This window comes from Agelaius phoeniceus, chromosome Z (assembly GCF_051311805.1).
Source record: "Agelaius phoeniceus isolate bAgePho1 chromosome Z, bAgePho1.hap1, whole genome shotgun sequence".
NCBI classification, from domain to species: Eukaryota; Metazoa; Chordata; class Aves; order Passeriformes; family Icteridae; genus Agelaius; species Agelaius phoeniceus.
This window is the reverse complement of record NC_135303.1, coordinates 66,997,060-67,021,821: the sequence shown is the minus strand read 5'-3', so window position 1 is coordinate 67,021,821 and position 24,762 is coordinate 66,997,060. Positions and strand designations below refer to the sequence as shown.

The following is a 24,762-nucleotide window of genomic DNA, read 5'->3' as shown; positions in this document are numbered from 1 at the left end:
GTTTTATTTATCATTATCTTTTCACCTTTTATTAAGCTGTTAAAGGAGTGGTATCAGCTAAGTCACGTAGCTTTTGGGGCAGAGCAGAAATTGTTGACTATTCTTGCAGTGCTTTCCAGAGGCCTAAAACTAAATGGCCTTCTTATATTAAAAAATTCTCCAATAATTAATTGAAATGGGCTCAAAATAGAAAACACAATAAAATATTTATGAAACAGCAACAGTATGCATGTTTAAAAATTATCTTCTAGGGTGGATTGGTGAACTAGCCATGGTAATTTTCATTATTTTCTGGCTGGAAAACAGAAAATTAACAAAAAACTTTAGCAATTTTTGAGTTAAATAACAACAGATAGTAGAGCTTTCATTCCTCTTGCCTCAGTGACTCTATCCTGAAATAAAAAACTGGAATAGGATCAGAAGCAAGCAGCTGAAATGTTGCAGGACAGCAAGAGGTGAATGAAAACTTATTTCAATATACATGTGTAGTTACATTTACTAGCTGAAGAAGAAAAAAAAGGCAAAAAAAGTCTTCTTAATTATACTACCTCAGAGGAACAAATGAGGGACTAAATTATATTTTATCTATGAAAATTTGTCAACAAAATAAAGCATATAAAAGAATACTGAAATGCTGAAATTACACTGAAGCATGAATCAAAATATAAGAGTGAACTTTGATTTCCAATAAAAAGTGCTTCTGTTCCAAGTACTACTAAGCAAAGACTAGAACAACAGAGCAATATATATATAAATATATATATATATATATATATATAAGGGTTTTTAAATTCCATTTTAAAAAGAACATATAATTATCCACTGTGTCTTTGCAAACAGCTTGTATGTGCAACATTTTCTGTCCTTGGACGTAAAAATAATTTTTTCCTTCATTAGTATGGATTACTTTTGGCAAGTAACATATAAATAGCACATGCTGTAATATTCTAAGCACATTCATATTTATATAATGGCTAATGTCAGCTCATGATTATGTGTTTCATATGCTAAACATGATTTTGCATTGGGAGCAATTTTGATTAGCAGAAGTCTGCATCTCCAGTTAATGAATGACAGAATGCTTTGTGACTGCGATGGCCACCGAATTCAGTGACTGTGAAGAAATGCTTTGCCCAACTTGAGTTGCATGGATATATTTTTACAAAATAGCTTAATTTTAGTTTTTCTTTCCCCAATTCTTCCATATCACATGGCATAAACTCAAAAATTAGTTTAATTTTGAATCCTTAGAAGCTTACTGCACTGAACTGAAGACTGCCTGTTGAAAAAGCAATCATATATTAATGAAAAATCCCACTATTCAAGGGAACAGAAGACAAAGAGAACTTCTTAGGCGATTTAAACAAAATTTAATTACACTCCCACATTTTGGTCTTACTGTTGTTGCTTTTTGCTTCTTATTCCCCTCTATCCCATGTCAACAGTGACTTCTGCTGTGTTGCATGAAACCAGTTGCTACTAAAGCCACTTCTGCAAGAGGAAAAATCCAGGTTTTCATAAATGGTACCTTTATTGTTCCTATTCTCAGAGCATTACAGCAGACTTTTATGAGCTGCATATTAATACCAGCTATATGGAAATGAGGGATTTGTTTTAGCTAGAAATATTAAAAGTTACTAATTTGTTGATTGTTTTTTCAAAAGACAGGATGCCTGAGTACTAAGACAGCTGAAGAGAAAAGGCTCTTAGTTTGCTCTTCCACTTATTCAGCTTGCTCTTCTTCAGGGCAAAAATATTTCATTTTGAAAAAAATGAAAATTTTTTGTGCATATAAGAAACATGATGTCATGAAATCAAGCCCAAATTAATGCATTCAGGCAATGTCATTTAAACATGACATACATATAGGAATAGAAACTTCAGAAACAGAAACCTTCCTAGAAAAATTAAATACTATACATTTAATATTAATTAAAAACAAATTAATCTAAAATTGTATTATTCACTAGAAAGTACTAATAAATTACTGCAAAACATGATATGTAAGTTTCAGCTTACACCAAATTGTTCTGTATACATGGAAACTCATGTTACAGTATCCTTGAATTTAACAAAATCCCAGAAGTGTCCCATTGTTTTTAGCAATGTACATTCACAAGAAAATATAATCAAAATTTGAATATTCACACATAATTTGGATACAGTTGAAATCATCAAGCATGTCCATTACAAATCATAGAAAAAAACCCCCCATATTTTATATACTCTTGTCTAAAACCTTCTCTCCAGCTTTCAGCATTGGCAATTTTGAATGTGCAGAAATAGTAAGTCCTCCCTCTGCCATCAAAAGAATGTCTTTATTAAAATAGTCATTATAATGGCTCTTTCTCCTAATTTTCTTTATGCAAATTGACTTATTCCTACTAAAGGTACATAGAGGCAATATTAATTTTCTGCCAATGAAATTTATACACAGGTAATTCCTCAGGACAGATCATACCTGCAATTTCCTCAACACAGTGATTGTTTTCATATTTGCTCTTCCTTTCATATTTGCTCTTTTTTTTTTTTTTCAGCCCTGGAATTGAAATCACCTATACCACCTACATTCTTCATCACATTTCCTGCTGGCATACCATAGTCACATCTTCACTCTTCCCTTCCTCCTCACTGCTTCCATAATCTAATCATCTCTCTATACACATATCTCCCATACATACGTGTTTCAATCACTGCAATACTGTCTGCACTGGACTTCCGAATATTCTTGTTGGATCTTCAATCCCCGTTACTTTCTATTTCTTTTCTCAAATGTTATGTTGATTATACAGTCAGTGTTAAAAGTCAATTGGAAAAATATAATTTACTATGTCTACAGGGAAAAACATTCCAGTATAATGATGGTGCATTCAACACAAGGTGATACTCAGAAGTACCAGTACTAAAGGAGATGTACGTAAAGGTGATGAGAAACAATTTTACACACTCAGATAGGGCAACAAAAATACTGCTTGCCAGTCTTATTAAGGTATAAACAAAGAAGGAAAAACAAATCTCATCCTTGGCTTCTATATTTTGACACACATGTAACATTATTAATGGACAACCAGCATTACTTTAGAAAATATATAGACAGTTGGTGACAAAGATTAATGCATTATTTATGTGAGAAAATATGTTAAGGAAAATTCCCAGTCTTTCCATTCATGAGACTCTCTGGCAGTCACACTCCCACTGCAGAGACTTCAACTGCTGGGCCTGAGGTTCCTTCAGTAGGTGGCTCCACTTAACAAACAAGGAGCCACTTCTATTCTAGAAGTTTTCAAAAAGGTAGAAACTTTGTACAAACAAAGTTTACAAATACCAAAGTCCTGCTCATTCTCCATTTTTCTGTAGGAGTAGAACACAAATTCAAAGAACCTGACCTTACAGTTCAATCAATACAAATACTAGAACTGCTATAAAGAATCCTATATGACACTAACTTTTTTTTACCAGTTTTTACCAGTAAAACCTTTTTTTTACCAGTTTACCAGTTTTCAGTCCTTCACACTGACCAGTGCTTCACAAACTCAGTATTTTTATTAGTAATATTAGACTAAATATTACTAATACTAAATATTACTAATATTACTAATATTAGTAATATTTATCAGTAATATTAGACCATTGTATGTACATGTAATATGCCGAAAACAAGCAACCATGTAACACTACCAACTGTCATCTTGTACCTGAAAAAGTGAAATACAGAAATAGCAAGGAACAAGTCATATAAATGACATGTATTAACATCTGTCATCATGAAAGAAAATATAAATCAAACAATTATCCTTTGTATTTCACAAAGGAAAATAGTCTTTCACTCAGAAATCTTACAAAAGAGTTATAGACAAATCTCCTACAAAGTGTAGCTAAGATCAGTCATCGTACTATAGTAATGGAACTACAAGGCACTACAACTGAGTCTACACAACAGGAAAAAATATAACTGAAATGTATGAGACTGCAAAACACATATATGAAAATGCACTGGAATTTAAGAACTTAACAAATGCTGAAGAGTTTAATTTAGAGAGAAGCGCTCCACCAGCACAGAAATGAATGGCACTGTTTAATAAAATATGTCTTGTTCTCTTATTACTGATTTGGAAAATGGAAAGTCAGATTTTAATGAAAAACATCAAATATCATCCAGAATACCCATCACCGGACAGGTAATTTCTGTGTTTTCTGGAAAAGTCTTAGACAGTTATCGTGGCTTTCACACTGAATCCCCATTTTCTACCTCCATACTTTTCCTTTTTAGCTCCCCATTTTCTTCTGCCTCCATTTCTTCTAAAGCTCATGGGTGCTGCATAGGAGTAACCACCTCATGTAACAGAACAGTGCATTGTGCTGGCTGCTACACAAATCTTCTTCCTTCCCTGTCAAATTTACATTATGAGTTATTGATTGTCATATCACAAAAACTTTCATGACATTGTGCATATATCTGCATGCATTGAAGCCTAGAAGTGCAAAGAACAGCGCTTTTCATATTTACATTTGTATTGTATTTACTTGGACATCCAAACAGATGAAGAAATTATATAGTCAATAATTTCAGAAACATATGCATTATTTAAAGGAAAAAATGTAAATATTCAATAACATAAAGCAAATTTCTATGAGCTACTGCATGAATTATATAATAAATAACAGCTAGAATCATGTATGAGTACTATCAGAGCTTGTCAGATGCTCTAGTTAAGGAACAGATCCTGAAAATAGCTTGCTTTTCCCTGGTTATTTTAATTCCAGCAAAATAAAATTGATAAAAGCAGAGCAAAAGTTCCTTTAGCAGTCTTGCACAAAACCAAGTTCTTCATTATATTGTAAAGAATTATTATTAGGATTTTTTTTTTTCAATCTTAGAATTAACAGCCACATACCTGTTGCTGAACTGGTACTTGCTGTACTACCTGTGTGGGAACTGCTGCCTGGCCAGCCACAGATGTCTGTAAAGTCACAGTTGAACCTGTATCCGCCCCAGTCTCTGATGTCTGCATTGTGATCTCTGAATAAAATTAAAATATAAAATCCAAAAGTTAGTGCATAAATGTTTTTATTTTGCCACTTACATTAGCACACTAATTTGTCCCTTATTTCTATTAATATTTTAAAATTAGCTAATACTAATCTTGTTATGAGCCCAAAGATTTTTTTCCCCCTACTAGCACCAGTGTTTGTATAAATAGAGTTTTATGTTTTTTTATCTTACTTATATTTCAAATATCTTTTGCTTACATATGAAGAAATGTGTCACTTATCTGAGCTTTGTCCCTTTAGGAATAACTTAAAAATCAGCAGCAGATCTTCTCTCAGCTTGTAAATAACTGGTCAGCATTCAAAACCATTTTTTCTCTGTCTTACTGAATTACACTAAAATCTCTATACATTCAAATTCAAAGCTGAACTTGAAGCAGGCCACAGAACAAAGGCCTCTACTTTGGAAAGTAACCTTTGAAAAGCATTTAATGAGTCACAGTGAAAAAAACACTCAAATAACCTTCTTCAGTAGAAAGCATTAAAGCAATTATTAAGAAAATTTTTTTACTCTAAAACCATTTAGAAATATATAAATGGTAGACAAATGCCTATGATCATGACCCTGATGTTTTAAGGAAACAACAAAATTTGGGTAGAATAAAGAAATGGTTCAAGAATCAAGGAAAATGCCTGACAAAGAAAACTTATCAGAAAGACAACCAAGAATGATGTCTTCATATGAAACATAGATTGTGAGCTGCAGATTCCTCAAATTTGCACAGCCAAAATGAAATTTAATGATGACAAACCAAAACGAATTCAAAATTGTGAATCAGTCTTTTATTTCCTTTTCTTTGTAAATTTTTTAAAGCAGTGGATTAACCAGTGAAACTAATAAACAGATGAGGCAGGTTCTTCTTCACCTGGTACCTTCAAAACAGAAGAGTGTATGTGTCTGTGAACAATTACGGTGAACAAACACAAATTACTAGTCTGTAATCCAAATGTTCTGTGAAAACTTTTACTGCCCTCAGTCTCTATTAATCTACATTAGCTACAAAATACTTGGGCAATCTGAGAACCACTGTCACTAAAAATTAGTAGCTTTATCATGCATAATAGAAGAGATTTATATGGGGAAAAATTACACATACTTAGAATGACCTATGCAAATGATTTTTTTCAGTTCAACTCATGAAATCCAGATGGCTGACACTGAAGAAACTTTAATCCCTACCACCACCACCAAATAACTAGCTCCTCCAAAAACTCAACAATTTTTTTTTAGACAAAACTGTTACAAAAATATTGAGGGACATACCACTAGATAACAGGAGGAATTAATTACTGTATGAAAAAAAAATTCATTGTTCTTCTTGCAGAACCAGGTGTCAACATCAAACTTTCCTTTCAAGGCTGGGTTCCACAGCAGTTTAAGCTGATTTAAGACTGGGTTTCTGCAGTTCGTCCCTCCAACTGTCTCTAGTTCACTTTGCATTCAAATGTAGCCACTGCAAAGCAGGAAACAGGTATGTAAATTTGGTATGAGGTCAGGCAATAGGGCAAGGATCTTGCCAGTTGGGACCATTCTTGGTTTAAACTCCAGGAAACCATGCCTATGGAACATGATCGATTTAAATGTGTCTTCTTAAATACTCAGAAAGACTGATAAATTCTTGATCAAACTAATTTCAGATTAATCAACAGACTCTCAGAGTCTCACGTTAACTGAACCCTGTACTTTTAAGCAGTGGATGCACTTCAGGACCCAGCACACCTGACAAAAATCAGCATACAAAAGAATAAAGAAGTAGAACTTCAGATCACATTTATATGTTAGAATCTTAACAATTAAAATGGATGTTCACACAATAAATATGGAGGAGTCGGAAGCCTCCATGCTGCTAGAAAGTTACGACCTAGGTGTGATTACTCAAACTTGGTGAGATGAACCCCACGCCTGTAGTGCAGGCTGCTCAGAAAGAACAGGTGAGGAAGGAGAGATGAGTATATTGTGTTTGTCTGGCAAGGCTTGGGTAGGTAGCAAGCAAGGGGGACTACATGGGTGGCTTCTCTGAGGAGCTGCCAGAAGCTTCCCCTGTGTCTGATGAAGACAGTGCCAGCTGGATCCAAGATGGAACTATTGCTGACCAAAGCTGAGCCCTGAGCCCATGAGTGACAGTGGTAGTTCCTCTACTTTTTTCCCCCTTCTTCAATAACATATTGAAGAAGGGGGAAAAAAACATACTGGGCAGAAGGACATTGCAATCACAGAAAAAAGGAGTGAGAGTATGTGAGAGAACCTGTAGACATGTCAATGGAAGGGCAGGCTTCAGAAGGTACCTGAGCTGAGATAGGAGCAGGTTTGCTGGCAGGACCCATGACCCCAGGGGAAAGTAATGCTGGAGCAGCCTGGCCCTGAAGGGCTGCACCCCATGTGAGGGACCTATGCCGGAGCAGTTTAAGAACTGTAGCCCACAGGAATGACTCACAGAGAAATACATGGAGGACTATCTCCTGTGTGAGGGTCCCTACACAGAAGCTGAGGAAAAGTGTGAGGGAGGAGTTCACCCCCTGAGAAGGAAACAGCCACAGAAACAATGTGTGAAGAACTGATGGTAATCTCAATTCTGAATTCCCCTGCACTGCTGGAAGGGAGGAGGTAGAGAATCAAGAATAAAGTAAAGCCTGGGAGGAAGTGGAGAGTGAGGGGAAGGTTTTTGAAGATTTAGGTTTATTTCTTACTATTCTGCACTGATCTGATTGGCAATAAATTCAAATAATTTTCCTCAAGTTGAATCTGTTTTCACTGTCATGGTAATTGGTGAGTGATCCTTCCCTGTTGCTATCTTCCTCAATGAGCTTTTAGTCACATTTTCTCTCACTTGTCCAGCTGAGGACTGGAGGAGTTACAGAGTGGTTTTGGCAAGCACCTGGCATTCAGCCAGGACTGCTTCATTGTTCTGGTTTAAGTCTCTATCCTAAACACAAAATTTTATTATAGTTCAGTACACTGTACACATTTTTCCCTCTAGGTGCCATACGATATGGTCTGACAGTCAACCAAAGCAGCTTCCTATTTACTGGAAGTTTTTCTAGCATCACATCAATGATGCAGTCAGTGTAATTCCTTTACATTGCATCAGTACTGAGAACACACTGCTGGTTTTGGCTAGGGTAAAATCAACCTTCTTCACAGAAGCTGGCACTGGGCTGTGCTGAACAGAGGGTTGATAATACAGAGATAATTTTGTTACTGCTGAGCAGGGCTTGCACAGAGCCAAGGCCTGTTCTGCTTTTGGCATTGCCACACTGGGGAGGAGAGTGGGGGTGCTCAGGAGGTCAGAAGGAGATGCAGCCAGGACAGGTGACTCAAACTGACCAAAGGGATAATCCAGACCATGTGACATCATGCTCAGTGTGTATGTGTGATGGAGCCCTGCTCTCCTGGAGCTGGGTGAACACCTGTCTGTCCATGGGAAGCACTGAATTAATTCCATGTTTTACTTTCTCTTGTGTTTGGCTTCTGCTCTCCCTTTTAAACTGTTTTTATCTCAACCCCTGAGCTCTTCAGCTTTTACCCTTCTGATTCTCTCCCCAACCCCACCAGTGGGAGAGCGAGTGGCTGCAGGGGCTTGGCCAATGGCTATGATTAAAGCCAAAGAAATAATCTAAACGCAGACTCTCACATTTTTTCACTGATACTCCACCTAAATAAAGGAAGTGAATATTACAGGAGAAAAGACGTCATCCTTGCCTAATTGGACTGTCAGGTGTATGACAAACAACAGATGAATGTTTGGGAAGGTCCTTTTTATTCTGCCTAATTAAGCAGTTGGACACACCCATCTGTTAATGGTATTGCTTTGTATAGCCAGTGCTTGTTGCACGATGTGAATGTAACCTAAAAAGGCCGCATTCTGAAAGAAGACTAATTATCCCATCCAAGTGGGAAAAGATACTGTCAGGACCCAGCTGCTGAATGCAACAAGGTTAGTATTTCCTCAGTATAATGGGCAGAACTTAGGCAAAGCTGAAAATTATTCCTTTCCTATATATTCTGTACCGTTTCATGTTGTCTGTTAAATTTCTTAAAGATTTTTTAATATACCCAAATTCTCAGTTGGAATCCTTCTGTTTTTGAGACTTGAAATATGAAGACAGAATGATTTAAGAGTATAACTTGTTCTAATACTTATCAAAAGGGATTGTTAAAATGTGTCAGATTACGGTTTATTCTGTTCTTGGACTACTTCACACTGAACTAAATTTACTTTTTTAAGTGACCAGAGTTTGCAAAGTTTTGTTCAACTACATATGCTTTATTGTCTAGATCAAATAATGTAGCAGGTTTTAATTCAATGCAGAAAATGAAAGCCTGTTATTTACTTTCAAGTGCAGCAGGAAATTTCTTTTTTCTCCTCTAGAAGCCTAAACAAAACATCACAGAAGATAAACTGAACTAGATCTCGTAATCACATGCAGTAATGGTAAGCTTTTAATAGTCAGAATAAACAGCTAATCTCAAAATCTTATCTATTTATAATGATGAATAGCCAATATACTAATTAAGAATTTGCAGCAACATAATGTGTTTCACTATAAAGGAAAACTCAAAACATTGTTTCAGCAATTAATACAGAACGCTTGGCTCCTGAACAAGAGTATAAATGGAAACAGTTTTCAGTAATATACTAGTTTCACATAAGTATTCCTTTTCAATTTTTGTATAAACAAAAATTTTATGAATAATTGACTTCATAACTGTGTTGTGTTACCCCAGAGCAGAAGACAGATTACACAAGCTATTCACAGAGGATGAACAGAATATTACAATAGTTTCTAGATACTAATGTAATTTCATGTTAGAACCCCAGTGTCTTACTAAAACACTATTTGATTGTTTGTCTTCTCCGAAGGTTCTTGAGAATACCAAAGTAGGCAGCTGGACTCTACCTGGTATTGGTACTAGTTGCTAAATACTGCAGTTAGTAATACAAATTTCCTTACTCTTTTTTCAGCTTGTCACAGATTTATGGAGGAGTAACAGTTAACTGAATGGCACAGAATGAAGTTTAGAACCTGCCTCTCTGAATTTACAGAACTACTTCTGAGTAGTAAAACCCTGTAAAAGAGTAACAAACAGAAGTGTGAGATACAGAGATGCACATGGGAAGAGACCTGTGCAAGTAGAAACTCCTGGTAACTCCTTCAAAGAAAGTTCATAATATAAAAAAGCATTGTCTTGATGATCAGTTGCTTACTAAATCCCTAAGAATGGTACAGTACTAGTGAACAACAGTCATAATGAAATCCTATATTGCCAGGAGATCACAGCACATGGGTGCTTAGATAGAATGACTACTTCATGACACTCTCACTTTGATCTACCTACTAATTTTACCTTCAAAACCATCAAAATTGTATCTTCTCTTGCTCGAAAATTAATCAGTATTACACAGCAGCCTTACCCATTAGTACACACTAGCACTAAGATTACATTTACTTACAGGCTAAAGCTTCTCAAAATTTTTGTTGTGAGAAAACTAGCAAGCCATCAAACAATTACACTTATGCTATTCTAAAGCATTAGTTTGTCCACTAGAGAGTCTGTGAGTAGAAAAGTCCAAGAGGTGTTTTCCTTCATCCTGGGTGAAAGGGTGTTAGGAAGAGGGCACCAATATTGCATGTCAACACTTGATTATAGAACCGCCATTAGCAACAGGATTTTGTTTTTTTAATGACTATAGAGCCTTCTCTGAGGTTAACAACTTGGGAGACCTGGGATGTGCCTCATTAATTGGGGCAAAGATATTTCTGCCAGCATGATAGGCTTTCATACCACCTGGTAGGAAGGGACTGGAGCAAGGAGAGGTATGGGGAAGAAAATATTTTCCGGCAGCCCAGTGAAGGAGTGGTGGACAAGTTCGACAAGCAAAGGCCTGGGGTGACATGAATGAAAGGCAACACATAGTCAAATAATGAGGCTTAAGCAGGGTCACCTCCAGCATGTGCATATGAGCAAGGAAGTAGCTTAGAGGCATGTTTATGAGGAAGTCACACAGATCGTCTTTCAGAAATCAGCATGCTGAAGTGCCTGTCTGAAGAGCTCATATGTGAAGGCATATACAATGGCCCCACACTCAGCATGGTGAATAAAAATGAGGAATAGAGACCTCTGTGCACTTGCAGAACTATCACCTTGCTAGATAACAGTCATGTGCTGGGACAGCAAACATGACTGAATGGCAGCAATGGAGGGACATTAGCTATCTAACCTTACAGCTTTTTTTTTTCAGAAGTAAAAATGTCTTCAGGAATCTAGGATGAAGTTCACAGGAACTTCTTTGTTGGGATGGTATTTTGTAGTGTTTAACCAGAAACAAGTTTTGATAAAGAATTTTATTACAGAACATTTTTACAAGTTTAGTGTGCTTTCTAAGTTGCTATTTACACTGCTAAGTCTAGTATATTATGGTTTTTAATTCACACTTAATGAAGCATTATCCATCTTTAATAGTACTCAGGTACTTTTCAGATACTGAGGCATCTGTCTTTATTATATTAGCATAATTGTCATGAGCTGGAATGAGCATGTTCACAATCTCCCAAAAATATCTCTATGCAGAATAATAGTTACAATATCAAATGAAATTTCTAGCTTGAGCCAAGATCTTATTCTAGGGCACTAATGATAACAGCAGAATTAATTATAAAGTCTAACATGTATAATGCTACTTCTTCACACCTTTCAAAATTATTGACAACAAAATGTATTTTGATTACTTTCTGAGGAAGAACATGAAAGCAGGAGAACCACCTAAACAAAACAGCTTTTTTTGCATCTGCATAACTTATACAGTTATGGAGAAAGGAGATCTCTAGGTTATTTAAGAAGTGAGTTACAGGTGTTTGGGTGGGTTTTTTTCTTCTAGTATGATACTGTGCTGCAGTCCTTTCATCAAAAGATTGAGCATGTACCTAATAATAATAATATAAAGGGAGAAAAAGTAATGTCAAAATGGAGACTATATTTATTTGGACCACTCAGTAGATCAAAACATAAAATGAAAAAGTGAAAACATTATAGCTGGAAAAATCTACTTTATTAACAGAATGAGCAGTATTAGAAGAAATAGCTTATGTTCTCCATGTGTCACCTCTGTGTTACAAATTTTCTATTTGTGATTCTTACTATTGGACTTTCACCAAATGACAAAACAGTCCCAGAGAACTGGAAGGGACCTGCTCAAGCAGTGCTACCCTACCTACCTTCTACTCAGGACCACGTCCAGGTGACTTTGAATACAGCCAAGAATAGGAACTCCACAGCCTCTATGCACAGCCTGTGCCCATCTTTGGTCGGCCTCACAGAAAAAACCTTGGTTCAGGTTGAGAGAGGACCATCTCTTGTACCTACACTGGGCACCACTGAAAAGAGTCAGATCTGCTTTAACCCATGTCATAACCTAACACTTAAAAGTAATGGTATTATTAATACACTGGCAACTTTCAAATGCTTCAGAGTTAGCCATTTCCTCACCAAGTACAAGAAGAAGGAAAAAATTCATGCCACAATTATTGCCCCAATGGCTGTATTGATAATTTTTTCCCTCACCCATCACCTTAGCAGTAGTTAAACAGATGATGAGACAGGTGACAACATACAGTTCCCCTATGAATGGGGACAAGGGGATACCAATTAAGAAAAAAAAGGAAAAAAAAGAGAAAAAAAAAAAGAGAATGTAGAGGGAGAGACATAGGTTTCACCCAATAACAGCCTACCACATCATATAATCATATTTAGGTTATCACCAATATCATTTGCCAAACTAGAATTTACAGTCACTAGATATGAAAGAAGGCTTAGGGTAAAAACTGATGAAAGCTCTTAATGGGCTATTTAGAGTAGTCTAGAAACTAAAAGTGGTTCAATATTAAAATATCTTTAAATTTTGGAAAATGTACAGAATAAAAGGTTCAACAGTATGATCCTGTCTTGCTACATCATATTAGAGAACAACAGTTCTAATGCCAGATTGTGCATCTATGGAAAAAGAAAATGAAGAGAGGCATCTTTTCCCTTTTTCTGAACTACAGCAAAGTTTGCTTCAAAATCCATATATCACAAAATTATTAGATTCCAAATAGGTAAAGTTTTGGTAGTTTTACTTAGGCTGCATAAATCTTAATATTTCAGTTTTTGAGAAGCTGAAGCAGTTCAAAACATTGGAAACAGCGTTACAGGCTCACACATACTTGACATGATTTTAAGCAGACAGTATGGATACTGATACAATCCTAATCCCCACAATACTTAAGTGCCTAGTATACATACCACAGTAAGCAGATAACTATGTGATGGCACCCTGTGTATACAACACCTTTGAGTAAGATGAAATTCTGTATTTTTGCTGGAAATATTGCATTACAGTACAATTAAAATTTTAAATTATTTTAACAGAAAGTGTTTTGATAGTAGAGCACAACAAAACTAAACTTATGCTAGAAAAATTTATTAATATGTATATGTTAAGTAGATGTTTAAATTAAAAAAGGTATCACATTGTCTGGCAGTACTATACCAAGTTTTGGACATATATTCTCTGCAGCTCCTGTTTCTACTGTGTGATACTCTTCTCTTTACTAAGATAGAATACTGTTCTGAGATTTGAGAATCCTAGTGAAAAATACTGTTGACACACTGAAAGTTATTTGGAGACATATATTCTAAACATCTCAGGTTTAGGCTCTGAAAAATGATGATAAATTACCACAGAATTGTAGAATCATTAATACAGGAAAATATATCCAAAATCAAGTCTGACCTTCAATTGAACACCACCATGGCCACTAAACCATAGCACAAAGTGCCAGGTCTGCTCATTGTTTGAACACTCCCAGGGATAGTGACTCTACCAGTTCCCTGGGCAGCCCATTCCAATGCTTAACCACAGTCAAAAAATGTTTCCTAATATGAAATCTGAACCTCTCTAGGCAACTTGAGGCAGTTTCCCCTTGTCCAGTCACTTATTTCCTGGGAGAAGATGCTGCCCCCATCTTGCACTGTCTCCTTTCAGGCAGTCATAGACAGTGGTAAGGTTCCCCTGAGCCTCCTTTTCTCCAGGCTGAGTATCTCCACCTCCCTCAGCTGCTCTTCATAGGACTTGTACTCCAGACCCCTCCCCAAGCTACACTGCCCTTCTCTGGACACACTCCAGCACCTCAATGTTCTTGTATTGAAAGGCCCAAAACTGAAGGATTTGAGTTGTGGCCTCATCAGTTCCGAGTATGGAGGGACAATCCCTGCCCTGCTCCTGTTGGCCACACTGTTGCTGATTCAAGTCACAATGGCTTTCTTGACCAGATGTGAAATCCATTTGGTTACTACCTACAGAAGCTACAGCTTCTTTTATCTATGAAAGTACAAGGAACAAGACTTCAACAAGAATATTATAACTCTGCCACTAGGAAGGACTAGATTGCCTTAAAACAAAGAAGCAAGCTAGCTAAGACAAATCTTTTCTATGTTGATGAGGGAAACATGCAAATAGTCTTAGAGCTGGGATATTGGCAGGATTACTTCAGGGATATCTATATGTAATCTACTTAAACAATGAACGGAATGGATAAAATCTCACCAGTTTCTCCCATTCCTGTCTTCCTCAACCTGCAATTTTATTTTGTAAGAGAAGGATATATATCATGCATGTCAAGAGACAAGTTAGTGACTATTTTACTTTGCTAATGACTGAGACATCATCTGAGGCATATCTTTCCTTGGATCTTTCCTTCCCTGTACCGAGATGGTCTATTTGTGAAACATACCATTTTATTCTTGCTCTGAGACATTACCTTGCTTGCTTAAAGCAGAAAAATGAATAAATTCTTATTCACATTATACCCAGACACCTAAAAAGAATGACTTAGAAATCACAAGTACAGTATTTTATCATATTGGCTTGTATGCCAGTCTGCAACTACTTGCAAGAAACAGATGAATGGAAAGATGTCTGAAAATAGGTATCAACCCTCAGAAGAAACCTGAAGACCAGTGTATTTGATTAGTGCTTGATTCTTAGCTTGTAATAGACTAGAAGTAGAGCATAAAAAAATGTATGCCTGGAATTTGGAGATTTGATCAGTTTCTCTCAGAATATTACAACAGTCCCAATTATCTAGAAATAATAGCTGCAATAATTCACACCTTAGCTGCAACTGGGACTCTGCTTGGTATGGTTCAACTCACATAAAGTGGAGAAGAAAGTGCTGGAAATGCAAGATAATTCTGAAATACAATACAATTAGAAAATAATTAAGATGTCAACAGCAGGGAATGTAGAAGATGATAAGGAAACAGAGTGTCCAGATGAACTTCATCATTCTCATTTACATCTGTCATTCTGCACCTAGCAGCTGTGTAGCCAAACAAGCCTTGCTTATCCTCATACCTTTTTCCCAAATTACCCTCTTATCCTAAATTATTCTTACTCATGCTTATGTTCCTACTGAAAGAGGATTAATTGAAGAAAAAAGAAAGAAATTAAAAAGAAAAAAAAAACAAGAAAAAAAGAAGTCTCTGGTCATGATGTAATTTTGGCGGAATAGAGTTAATTTTCTTCACGGTTGTTGGAGTGGGACTACGTGTTGGATTTGTGCTGAACACAGGGTTGATAAAATACAGCTGCTTTTGTTATTGCTGAGCAAGCTGCTTACAAAAAGAGCCAAGGCCTTTTTTGCTTTTGACACTACCATGCTGGTGAGGGACTGGGGGTGCACAGGAGGTTGGGAGGAGACATGGCTGCAACATCAGCATATAAAATGGGGGGGGAAGAAGGAGGAAGAGAGGGATATTTGGAACAACGATATTTGCCTTCCCACATCACCATTATGTGTGATGAGGCCTGTCCTCCTGGAGATGGCTGAACACCTGCCTGCCCATGGGATGCACTGAATTAATTCCTTGTTTTTTTATTCTGCTTATGTGTGTGGCTTTTGCTTTCCCTATTAAACTGTTTTTATCTCAACCCATGAGTCTTCTCACTTTTCTAATTTTCTTCCCAAAATGTGAGTGAATGGCTGCATGGGGCTTAGCTGGCAGCTGGGGTTAATTCATAAGAGTCCTTTTTGGTAGCCAATGTGAAGCACAAAGAGTTCAACATAACAACAGATTTGACTCAAATGTACTAGACCAAATTTATAGCTAATGCCACTTAGCTAGTAAAGAGCAGTCTCCTGTGCTTGCCATGGAGCTTGCTTGCCTGACTGAATACTGGAGTCTAGTGCTCATTAGTGGCCACCTGTTGTCTTTGCTGCTCGCTGCAGTGCTGTGCTGCTGATCACCTCACTGTGTTGTGCCTGAGAGCATTTTAAAAAAAGCCATGGCAAAGTGCCTGGGCTGGCAGGTGGCCAGGGCATTGTGGCAGTTTTATGTGATGCTGTACTGGAGAGGCTGCAACACCAGTGTGAACTTGAGTAGAAGGATGAGTCCATGCAGGGGCAGGTATCCACTTTCAGTCCATGGAGGACCCCACGGTGGAGTAGCTGGATAACCGAAAGCAGCTGGGACCCCGCAATACGCTCATGCTGGAGCAGGTTCCTTGCAGGACCTGTGAATGCATGGAGACAGGAGCCCACCCTGGATCAGGTTTGCTGGCAGGACTTGTGACCCTGTAAGGGATCCATGCTGGAGCACGCTCTTTCTGAAGGACTGCACCTTGTGGAAGGGACTCAGGCTGGAGCAGGTCATGAAGAGCTGCAATCTGTGACAAGGACCCATGCTGAAAAAGTTCATAGAGAACTGTCTCCTGTGGGTAGTACCCCATGATGGGTAAGATATTCCCCAGCAGCCTGTTTTGCTGAAGACCATGGTGAGACATGCTGTCTCTCTGCAGCCCAGGGAGGGTTCATGGTGGACCACAGCAGGAAATCCTTGCTGGTAGGCAGGGTAGAAACAAATGAAGGAGTTCACTGCAATGTTGAGCCACAAACCTGGCCCAAAAGGATGAGGGACAGAGCTCATAATTGATATACCTTTAAACTGTTGCTGTAAGCCATGATTTGAGTTGCATCTTACAGGAATTACCATGACACTAACAACCCAAACCAATGGAAGAGAAGAAGGAGCTCCAGTGCAGCAGGGACCTGACCTGAGCTGGCTTTGGTGCCCAGTTACTCCATGCAACACACCACTCCCCCTGTCCCAAATGACCACCAGAACCGATGGAGCCCAAAGTCACAGACTAAATAAACTCAATGGACCTTTTGCAAACATTTTATGAACATCTTGCTGAGGTGGTTCTCAGACTAAGGGAATGCTATCTGTGTATTATATCAAACTGAAAATTATTACATCAAATGGAAAGCGGGTTGTGGTTAATGAGATCATACCGAGTAGTATGGCACCCGAGCATGATGTAAATGCCAGGAAATAAGGGCCGGAATGTGCTGGGTTCAGCTGGGGTAGAGGTAATTTTCTTCATAGTGACTGGTATTGGATTGGGTTTTGAATTTGTGCTGAACACAGGATTAATGATACAGAGATATTTTTCTTATTGCTGAACAGCGCTTGCACAGAACCAAGGCGTTTTATGCTTCTTGTACCACCTTACCAGTGAGTAGGCTGGGGTGTGCAAGAAGCTGGGAGGGGACACACTCAGGACAGCTGACCTCAACTGATCACAGGGATAACCCTTCTAATTCTCTCCCCCATCCTGCTGATGAGGAAGTGACTGAGCACCTGCATGGGATTTAGGTGCCAGATGAATTTAAACCATCCTTAAACCTAAAAATATTCCAAAGAATAAAATGCAGTGCTTCTGTATTCTGTCAGAAGCACTGACAATGAAACCATGAAGAAAGAGCCAAGTTTTCTGAACGCTTCAGTGCAAAGCTTCTTTACTGATCACATTCAGCCATAAATTATGCAGAATGCTCTGGGCAAGGCATGCAAACTTTTCCTTAGCATCAGAGTAATTAACTCTGCCTTGAAGCCTCAGTCAGCCCTGAACATTGGCATAGCTTGCTCATCATGGTCTGCACAACACCAGGCAGATTTATCCTCTGAACTCCCTAAACTGAAAAAAATTTCCAAAGTTATTTCAAGGACATTAAACTTTCAGACCTAGAAACTGATAAAATAATTTACATGAAGGTGTAAAGGAACCTGAAAATATGGAACTTACAATGGAAATTTTTTAAAAAAATTAATATTTTTAATAACTTCAGGTCCTAGATCAACCACAAGTTGGTGGCTTAGTATTTCTGACTTACCAGAAGGCTTGTAGGCTCTTAAACCATCTGATATATTTTGTGTATCAATGGATAACATTCCTCTCTTTTCCTAAGACTACTTAAGAGTGCTCCCGTCTTGACAGCATTTGGTATAGTAGAACATCCATCTTTCAAAATACTTTTGATAACTTTACTTTATATTGCAAAAAGAATCTGCAAGGACTAAACTGTTTAAAGAACAGAGAGTGGAATGTATTTTAATTTATATCTGCAATTTTTAAAAGGTAAAAATCCCAGCATATTATGTGCTCTCTATTTTAATAATAGTAGTAGAAAAAATATTCGCATATATTTTATTTGTGCTGATAGCTTTAATTATGTATAACTTTAACTTGTTTCAGATGAGTCTTTCTGATCTCCCTAAACAACAATACACTGTAACACATATTAAGTGTTGACATGTTAAAAATTACTAAGTATTTAGACACAACTGGAGTAAAGAAAATGAGAACTGTAGATTGATATAACCTTTCAGTAAAGACAACCAACAGCAGATTTGACTGTAACAAGTGCCTCAGTTCCAGACTTTAGACGGGAGGTAATGAAATGCTCTCTCCATCTGAAATGCTCTATCCATCTATCCATCTTTGGATTCTACAGGTAAAAATAAAAAAAAAAAAAAAGAAAAAAGAAATTAAGAAAAAAGCAATTATATTTGATGTGGACGGAAAGGCAGACCAGAAGATCAGAAAGGATTTGTTCAGCCTTAATAAAAGAAGTTTATGAAGTTCAGATACATATCATTTCCTGAACAAAGACCCACAGGTAAATTGCCTCCCTAATTTCATGACATGCCTTTATAACTTCAGAAACATCCAAATACTTTTAGTGGTTAATATGATCACCAGTGTTTCTCTGAGATAGCCTCTCCACACACTCAATCTTAGAAGTGGCCAACTTCCAGATGACTTGTGTTCTAAATGCTAAAGATGATGCTTATGCTGTAGCACAAATAAATCAGTAATCCAGTAGTTTTTCTAAGACAAACTAAACCTTCATTAAAAAAATTAAAAAATGAAGGCTTAAGCAGAGTGCTTGGATTTCTTAATTCAACCTAAAGAAAAACTAACAACCTTCTTCCCATAACTCATTTATCTCTTCTTAGAGAGATAATATCGAACATCTTGGGGAAAAAATCAAGTAAATCAGTAGTTACCAAATTATTAACCTATATTCAGCTTAACTAGACATTATTACCTACTGGTAACTTCCAGGTGTCAAAAGTGCAAAGATTTTTATAGGAAAACTGGAATGTTTTAGTTTCTCACAGATAGGTTCACCTACATTTAAGAAGTCTGTACATAAAAAAGTGAAAAAAACATACTGACTGTCTGCAGCAACTGACAAATTGACTACAAGAAAGAATGGACTCAAATCAAACTAAGGTATTGACAGTATGGTTCCAGGTTCAACAGTCTGCATCTGATCCACTCTGGTTGTACACAAAAGAATAGTGCAACCCAAAAACAATGCAAGCAGACTGGAAGATGAAGTTTAAAACACTATACATAAGAAAAAGATGTAGGTTTTTGATGTAAGAAAATTTCCTATTAAGAATGAGCTTGGATCTGTACATCATCTTCACAAATAAGCAATTAAAAGACAGCTCTCAGATAAGAACAGAAATAAGAAACAAATTTCTCCACCATCTGACAGACGGAAATAGTAAGATTTAATTCATATGGTTGGTCAGGTGTAAGAAATAACATACTTCCTAGTTCACATAACTTTGGCTTACTAAGAATAAACTTCACCATACACAACATTATTATTTGCCTGGCTTGGATTACAGCATGATACCTCCCCGTCTCCAGTTAAGAGACACAAAAATTATTTGTTCTTTCACTGCTCACATCCTTGTAGCATTACAGCAGTAGGCTTGTTATCCTTACTGAAAAAAAACTATTTAATACCTACTGCAGCTTTTCTTACAGCTTTTGTTTCTCAAGGCTTCATCCTATACTATGAGTCTTACTCATTTTGTAAAAATTACACTGGTGCTACAATGCTGGTTTCTTTTCACATGGAAAGAGAGGACCCTGATGCCAACACTTGGAACTTGCACCGTATAAACAAACATATACTGCCTTTAAATATAAAAAAGTTTTACTGCTATAGAGCTAATATTCCAAGTCTGTCTACAATTTCACAGCAAATAGTTCTTACCTTACCCGCAAAACAAATCAGTACTGATTTTTTTTTTTGGTAACTTTAGGAGAACAACTGTAGCATGAAGAGCTGAAAGCCTGAGCTACTCTCAACTATTCACTCATTTAGCATATGGAGAGACAAATATTACCAGCAGTTCTACTACAGTTCAACAAAGCAAGCAAAAACTATCAATCATGGTAAGGCAAGTTCCTTGACTGCAAAATAAACTTACCTGTCAGACCCCACAAAATTAGCTGTGTGTTTTAAACAAGTTTGCTGAAGTGTTACTGTTCACAGCACATATGCCAATGCAGCTATTATATTTACATTTAATATCTGACATGAATTGACAGGTATCACACTGACTACATCATGCTTAGATAAGTGCTGATTTTTTACTTCTGGTAAAGAGCAGCTTTCCTCTAATTCTGTACATTGTACTTCAAGTTTCTGATACCAAGCAGAAAAATGTGCCTACCTACTGCAAGATTTATCTTCTCTATAAATGAGTCAACATTATGTCATATTTTGTTATTTCTATGTAAACAACATTGCCCACTTAACCAAGTATTTATTTTGTCTTCATTCTAAGAAAAAAAAACCAGAAAGCCACAGAACCCTACAACCATAATTAAAACACTTAGTTAAAATGTCCAAATCTGGTATGCCCCCAGGTAATTCTCCATTTTTGGTGAATCAAGATAATGACACAACTACCTCAACTGCTTTGAAAAGGCAGGATGTAGTTCAAGTCACACCAAATACAAAGTAAGATCAGTGGCAATACTTACAGGAGTTGAAAAATGGACAGATTTTGCTCCAATTCCTGCTGTATCCACTATATTTTCACAACATATTTGCAAATAAGTACAATCTAAATGGTCTACTCACATTTGAAATGTCAAGGCTGCTCACTAATCAATGAAGAAGCCAGTCATATTGGCTACTTTTTTCAACTACAGTGTTTAAATACTTCAGACAAGACAGAAATTTCCTTATGAAGTACAAATTACACACATCTGGAACACCTGGGCAAGCTGCACAGTTACCACACACCACACCTAACAAAATACTAATGAAATATTCTTCCCTTCTTTTAATTTGTTTACTAGAAGAGAGATGGTGTATCTCCTAGAATAAGAGGAAGCCACAACAGTATCCTTAACTCAGTTTTGTGATATTTACAAAAATTGCTATTTTTCTCTTCTCTCCCTTCCTATGTCTCCTCACACCTTCCCACGATCCTCAAGCTCCTGGACAAAAGTTCTCTACACTGCAGAAGACTACCTGCACATTACTCCCACCTAACACAAACCTTTAAAAATGCATTAGGTTTGCACTTTGAAATATGCCATATTTTATATCAAGATAAATAATTCAGCATTTGCGTGGTTTTCACTTAGAGATGGTGCAAACAAAAAAACTATTATACAACTACCACCTAACAAGACACAGCACAATAAAAGGAAAGGTGTCTGAAGTTCTCAGTGCAAGGTGTATATGACAAAGTTAAAATCCTTCTGTTAAGACTTTGCTCTAGGACCAGAAATTTGCTTTAAAATATAAACAAATTTAATGTATTTTACATGCCATGAATATAATGAGGTATTACACAGAATATTAAAATATTAAAAAGAAAAACCCAGTAAGTTCTGTGCAGACATAAGAGAAGTAAGTTCCTGACTTACAGGATAGAAGAAATAATTTGCAACTTTATGTACATGTATACACATATACTTGCCTAACCTAAAAACAACACAAAAACATTTATAAAGGTATTTTTAAAGTTGCTAGTTGCTGTCTCTAACTAATTCTAAATAGTCCCGATATGCTCAACAGAACCATCTTCAAAACACCAAATATTTAAACTTAACCTTGCTACAGCTGGATGTTACATTGCTACAGCCACGTAACCTGAGCAATTCATGTGCCAAGGAAACACTTTCATGTTTAAACTATCGATATGCACATATAAATGCACAACAGGTTCCATCCTGAATTTTCCTCCTTGAAAGAAGCTAGATTGTATTTTGCTACAAAAATCCCCAGCTGCATTACACAAAGTATTGAAGACAAGAAAAGGGAGGTCATCACTGGCCTCTGTTCAGCACTGGTGAGGCCACACTTGGAGTGCTGTGTCCAATTCTGGGCTCCTGTATCAGTTGGGTAGGAGGGGGGCTACAGGGTTAGCTTTGGTAAGCTTTCAGAAACTCTCCCCATGTCAGAGAGAGCCACTTTCACTTGGTTCCAAGACAGACTCACTGCTGACCAAAGCTGAGCTGAACACCAATGGTGGCAATGCCCCTGTGATAACATAATCAAGAGAAGGTAAAAAAAGCCATTCAACAGCACATGAAAAGACAAGCAATGCTGCAGACATCAAGGTTAGAAGGAGAAGAAGGTGATTCAGGTGCTGGAAGAGAGATTCTTGAACCCTGTGGAAAAAAACATGGTGACAAGGTTTGCGCCCCTGTAACCCAGAGAAGTCAACGATGGAGCAGATACCCATTCTGCAGCCTGTGACTGAAATACAGGAGGATCTTTACTGAATATCAGGAAAAACTTTTTCTTTTCTGCAAGGTTGAAAAACCACTAGAACTGCTTGTGCTATCTCCATCCTGAAGATTTTCAAAAGCCATCTGCACATGGTCCTGAGCAACTGTCTCTTAAGTGGCCCCGGTTTGAGCAGGGGTTTAGAAGAGATGCCCTCCAGAGTTTACTTTCCACTTCTGAAGTTTTCTTACCACAAGCAAGGGGCCTGAGGAGACTGAGACTTATCTAAGCTCAAAAAGCCACCACAACAGGATAAACATCCTGTGATTCAAGGGTTTTCACCCTTGAATGTTTGCTGTCCTCCTCAGGTGCTGGTTGTGGCGCAGGCCCAGAGACTTATGTGTTATCACTGAGGGGCAAACAGCCATAAACTCACAGCACTTCAGTAGCCAGTGCGTTTGGTTCTAGCTCCTGAGAGTGCTCTTGGGCCTTCGGCATCACTGAGGGCTCCCGGCCACTTCCTCCGTCTCCCGGACGCCTCCCGCAGGTACCCTGTGCCAGCCGAGTTCCACTGGCTGGGCGGGAGCAGAGTGGAAGGGAGATTTCTCCTGCCATGGGGGGCAGCGTGCCTGGGGGAACGGAGGGGGAGGCAGGCGTCGAAGGCAGCTGAGGGGCTGCTCGGTCACTTTCCAGTAAAGTCTCCTTTTCCTGCAAGGAGACCCCTCGGGAGGCCCCCGTCTCCCCTCTCTGCCCACGCTCTGGGCCTTCTCTGCTGCCCGGCTCCCCAGAGAAGCTCTGGCTCCGGGCCCGTCTCTCGGCAGCCCATGGCGCGCGGTGCCGCCGAGGCTCTGCAGGAGAGCGGCTCCGCCGCGCCGGCCGCCTCGAGCGGGGGGCAGCGGGAGGCGGCGGCGGCCGGGCTGTGCCCCATCTGCCTGGGCGACCTGGACAACGCGGCGCACGTGGACACCTGCCTGCACACCTTCTGCTTCGCCTGCATCCGGCAGTGGGCTGCCGTGCGCGCCGCCTGCCCGCTCTGCAGGCAGCGCTTCGCCCGCATCCTGCACTCCGTCAGGGCGGACGACGACTACCAGGAGTACGTGCTCGGCCCGCCCGGCTGCCGCCAGAGCGCCGCGCCCGAGCACAACGCGCTCGGCCCGTCCCCGCACTGGCGCTACCGGCTGCGCCCGCGGCCCCGCCGCCATCCCCCTGCCAGGAGAAGGGGGCGGCCGCCAGGGGCCGGACGGAGAGCTCCAAGCAGCTCCGACACCTCTGCCCGATAGGCTCAGGGCAGCGCCCGGCCCGCCCCGCCGCTGGACCTGCCATCCTCTCGCACGTGCTGGGGGCGCGGCTTACGGCCCTCGTGCGCTTGGAATCAACACCCAGAGGATTCCCGGAGCACGCGTCTCTCACAATCCCTTGGTATACTACACGCTCTTTTTCTTTACTAGTAGTAGTAAATTGTAATATATTGTAGAGATAATTCGTGCTATATAGATAGATATATGTGTGCATAAAATATTGTGAAGGTCCAAAGTTAACCACACTGGCTGGGAGCAGAGTTCTATTCTCATTGTAACCAGTTCCCGGACAGCGTTAAGATAATATCAGGTCTGTTACCGTATGAATGGGACAGCCCTGGACCATCATAGATGATTTCCCCTGGCATCTGCACCTGGGAGATAGCATCTAGACCTTCCTGGACCATGATTAATGGAATGTCTCAAGAAACTCACAAGACCTGCACCTGGACATGATTACATCTGCGGTACTCAGGAACTGGTATCACCCTACTACACGTGAATACAGCTTCTGCCTGGATACTCAGACATTCAT

The 24,762-nt window shown here is 38.7% G+C and overlaps 1 protein-coding gene across 5 annotated transcripts in view; it reads right to left on the bottom strand.

The window, feature by feature from the left end:
- The window catches only part of RFX3 (regulatory factor X3), a 107,965-nt gene that overhangs the window by 51,904 nt on the left and 31,299 nt on the right, over positions 1–24,762 (bottom strand). For 4 of the 5 annotated variants that reach the window (XM_077172295.1, XM_077172293.1, XM_077172294.1 and 1 more), the window contains exon 2: positions 4,896–5,020. In XM_077172295.1, the coding sequence (XP_077028410.1) occupies positions 4,896–5,012 (117 nt within the window). In that variant the 5' untranslated portion in view covers positions 5,013–5,020. Of the gene's footprint in view, positions 1–4,895; positions 5,021–6,313; positions 6,504–24,762 lie in introns of all 5 variants that reach the window. The other variant, XM_054651513.2, reaches the window with a different exon arrangement.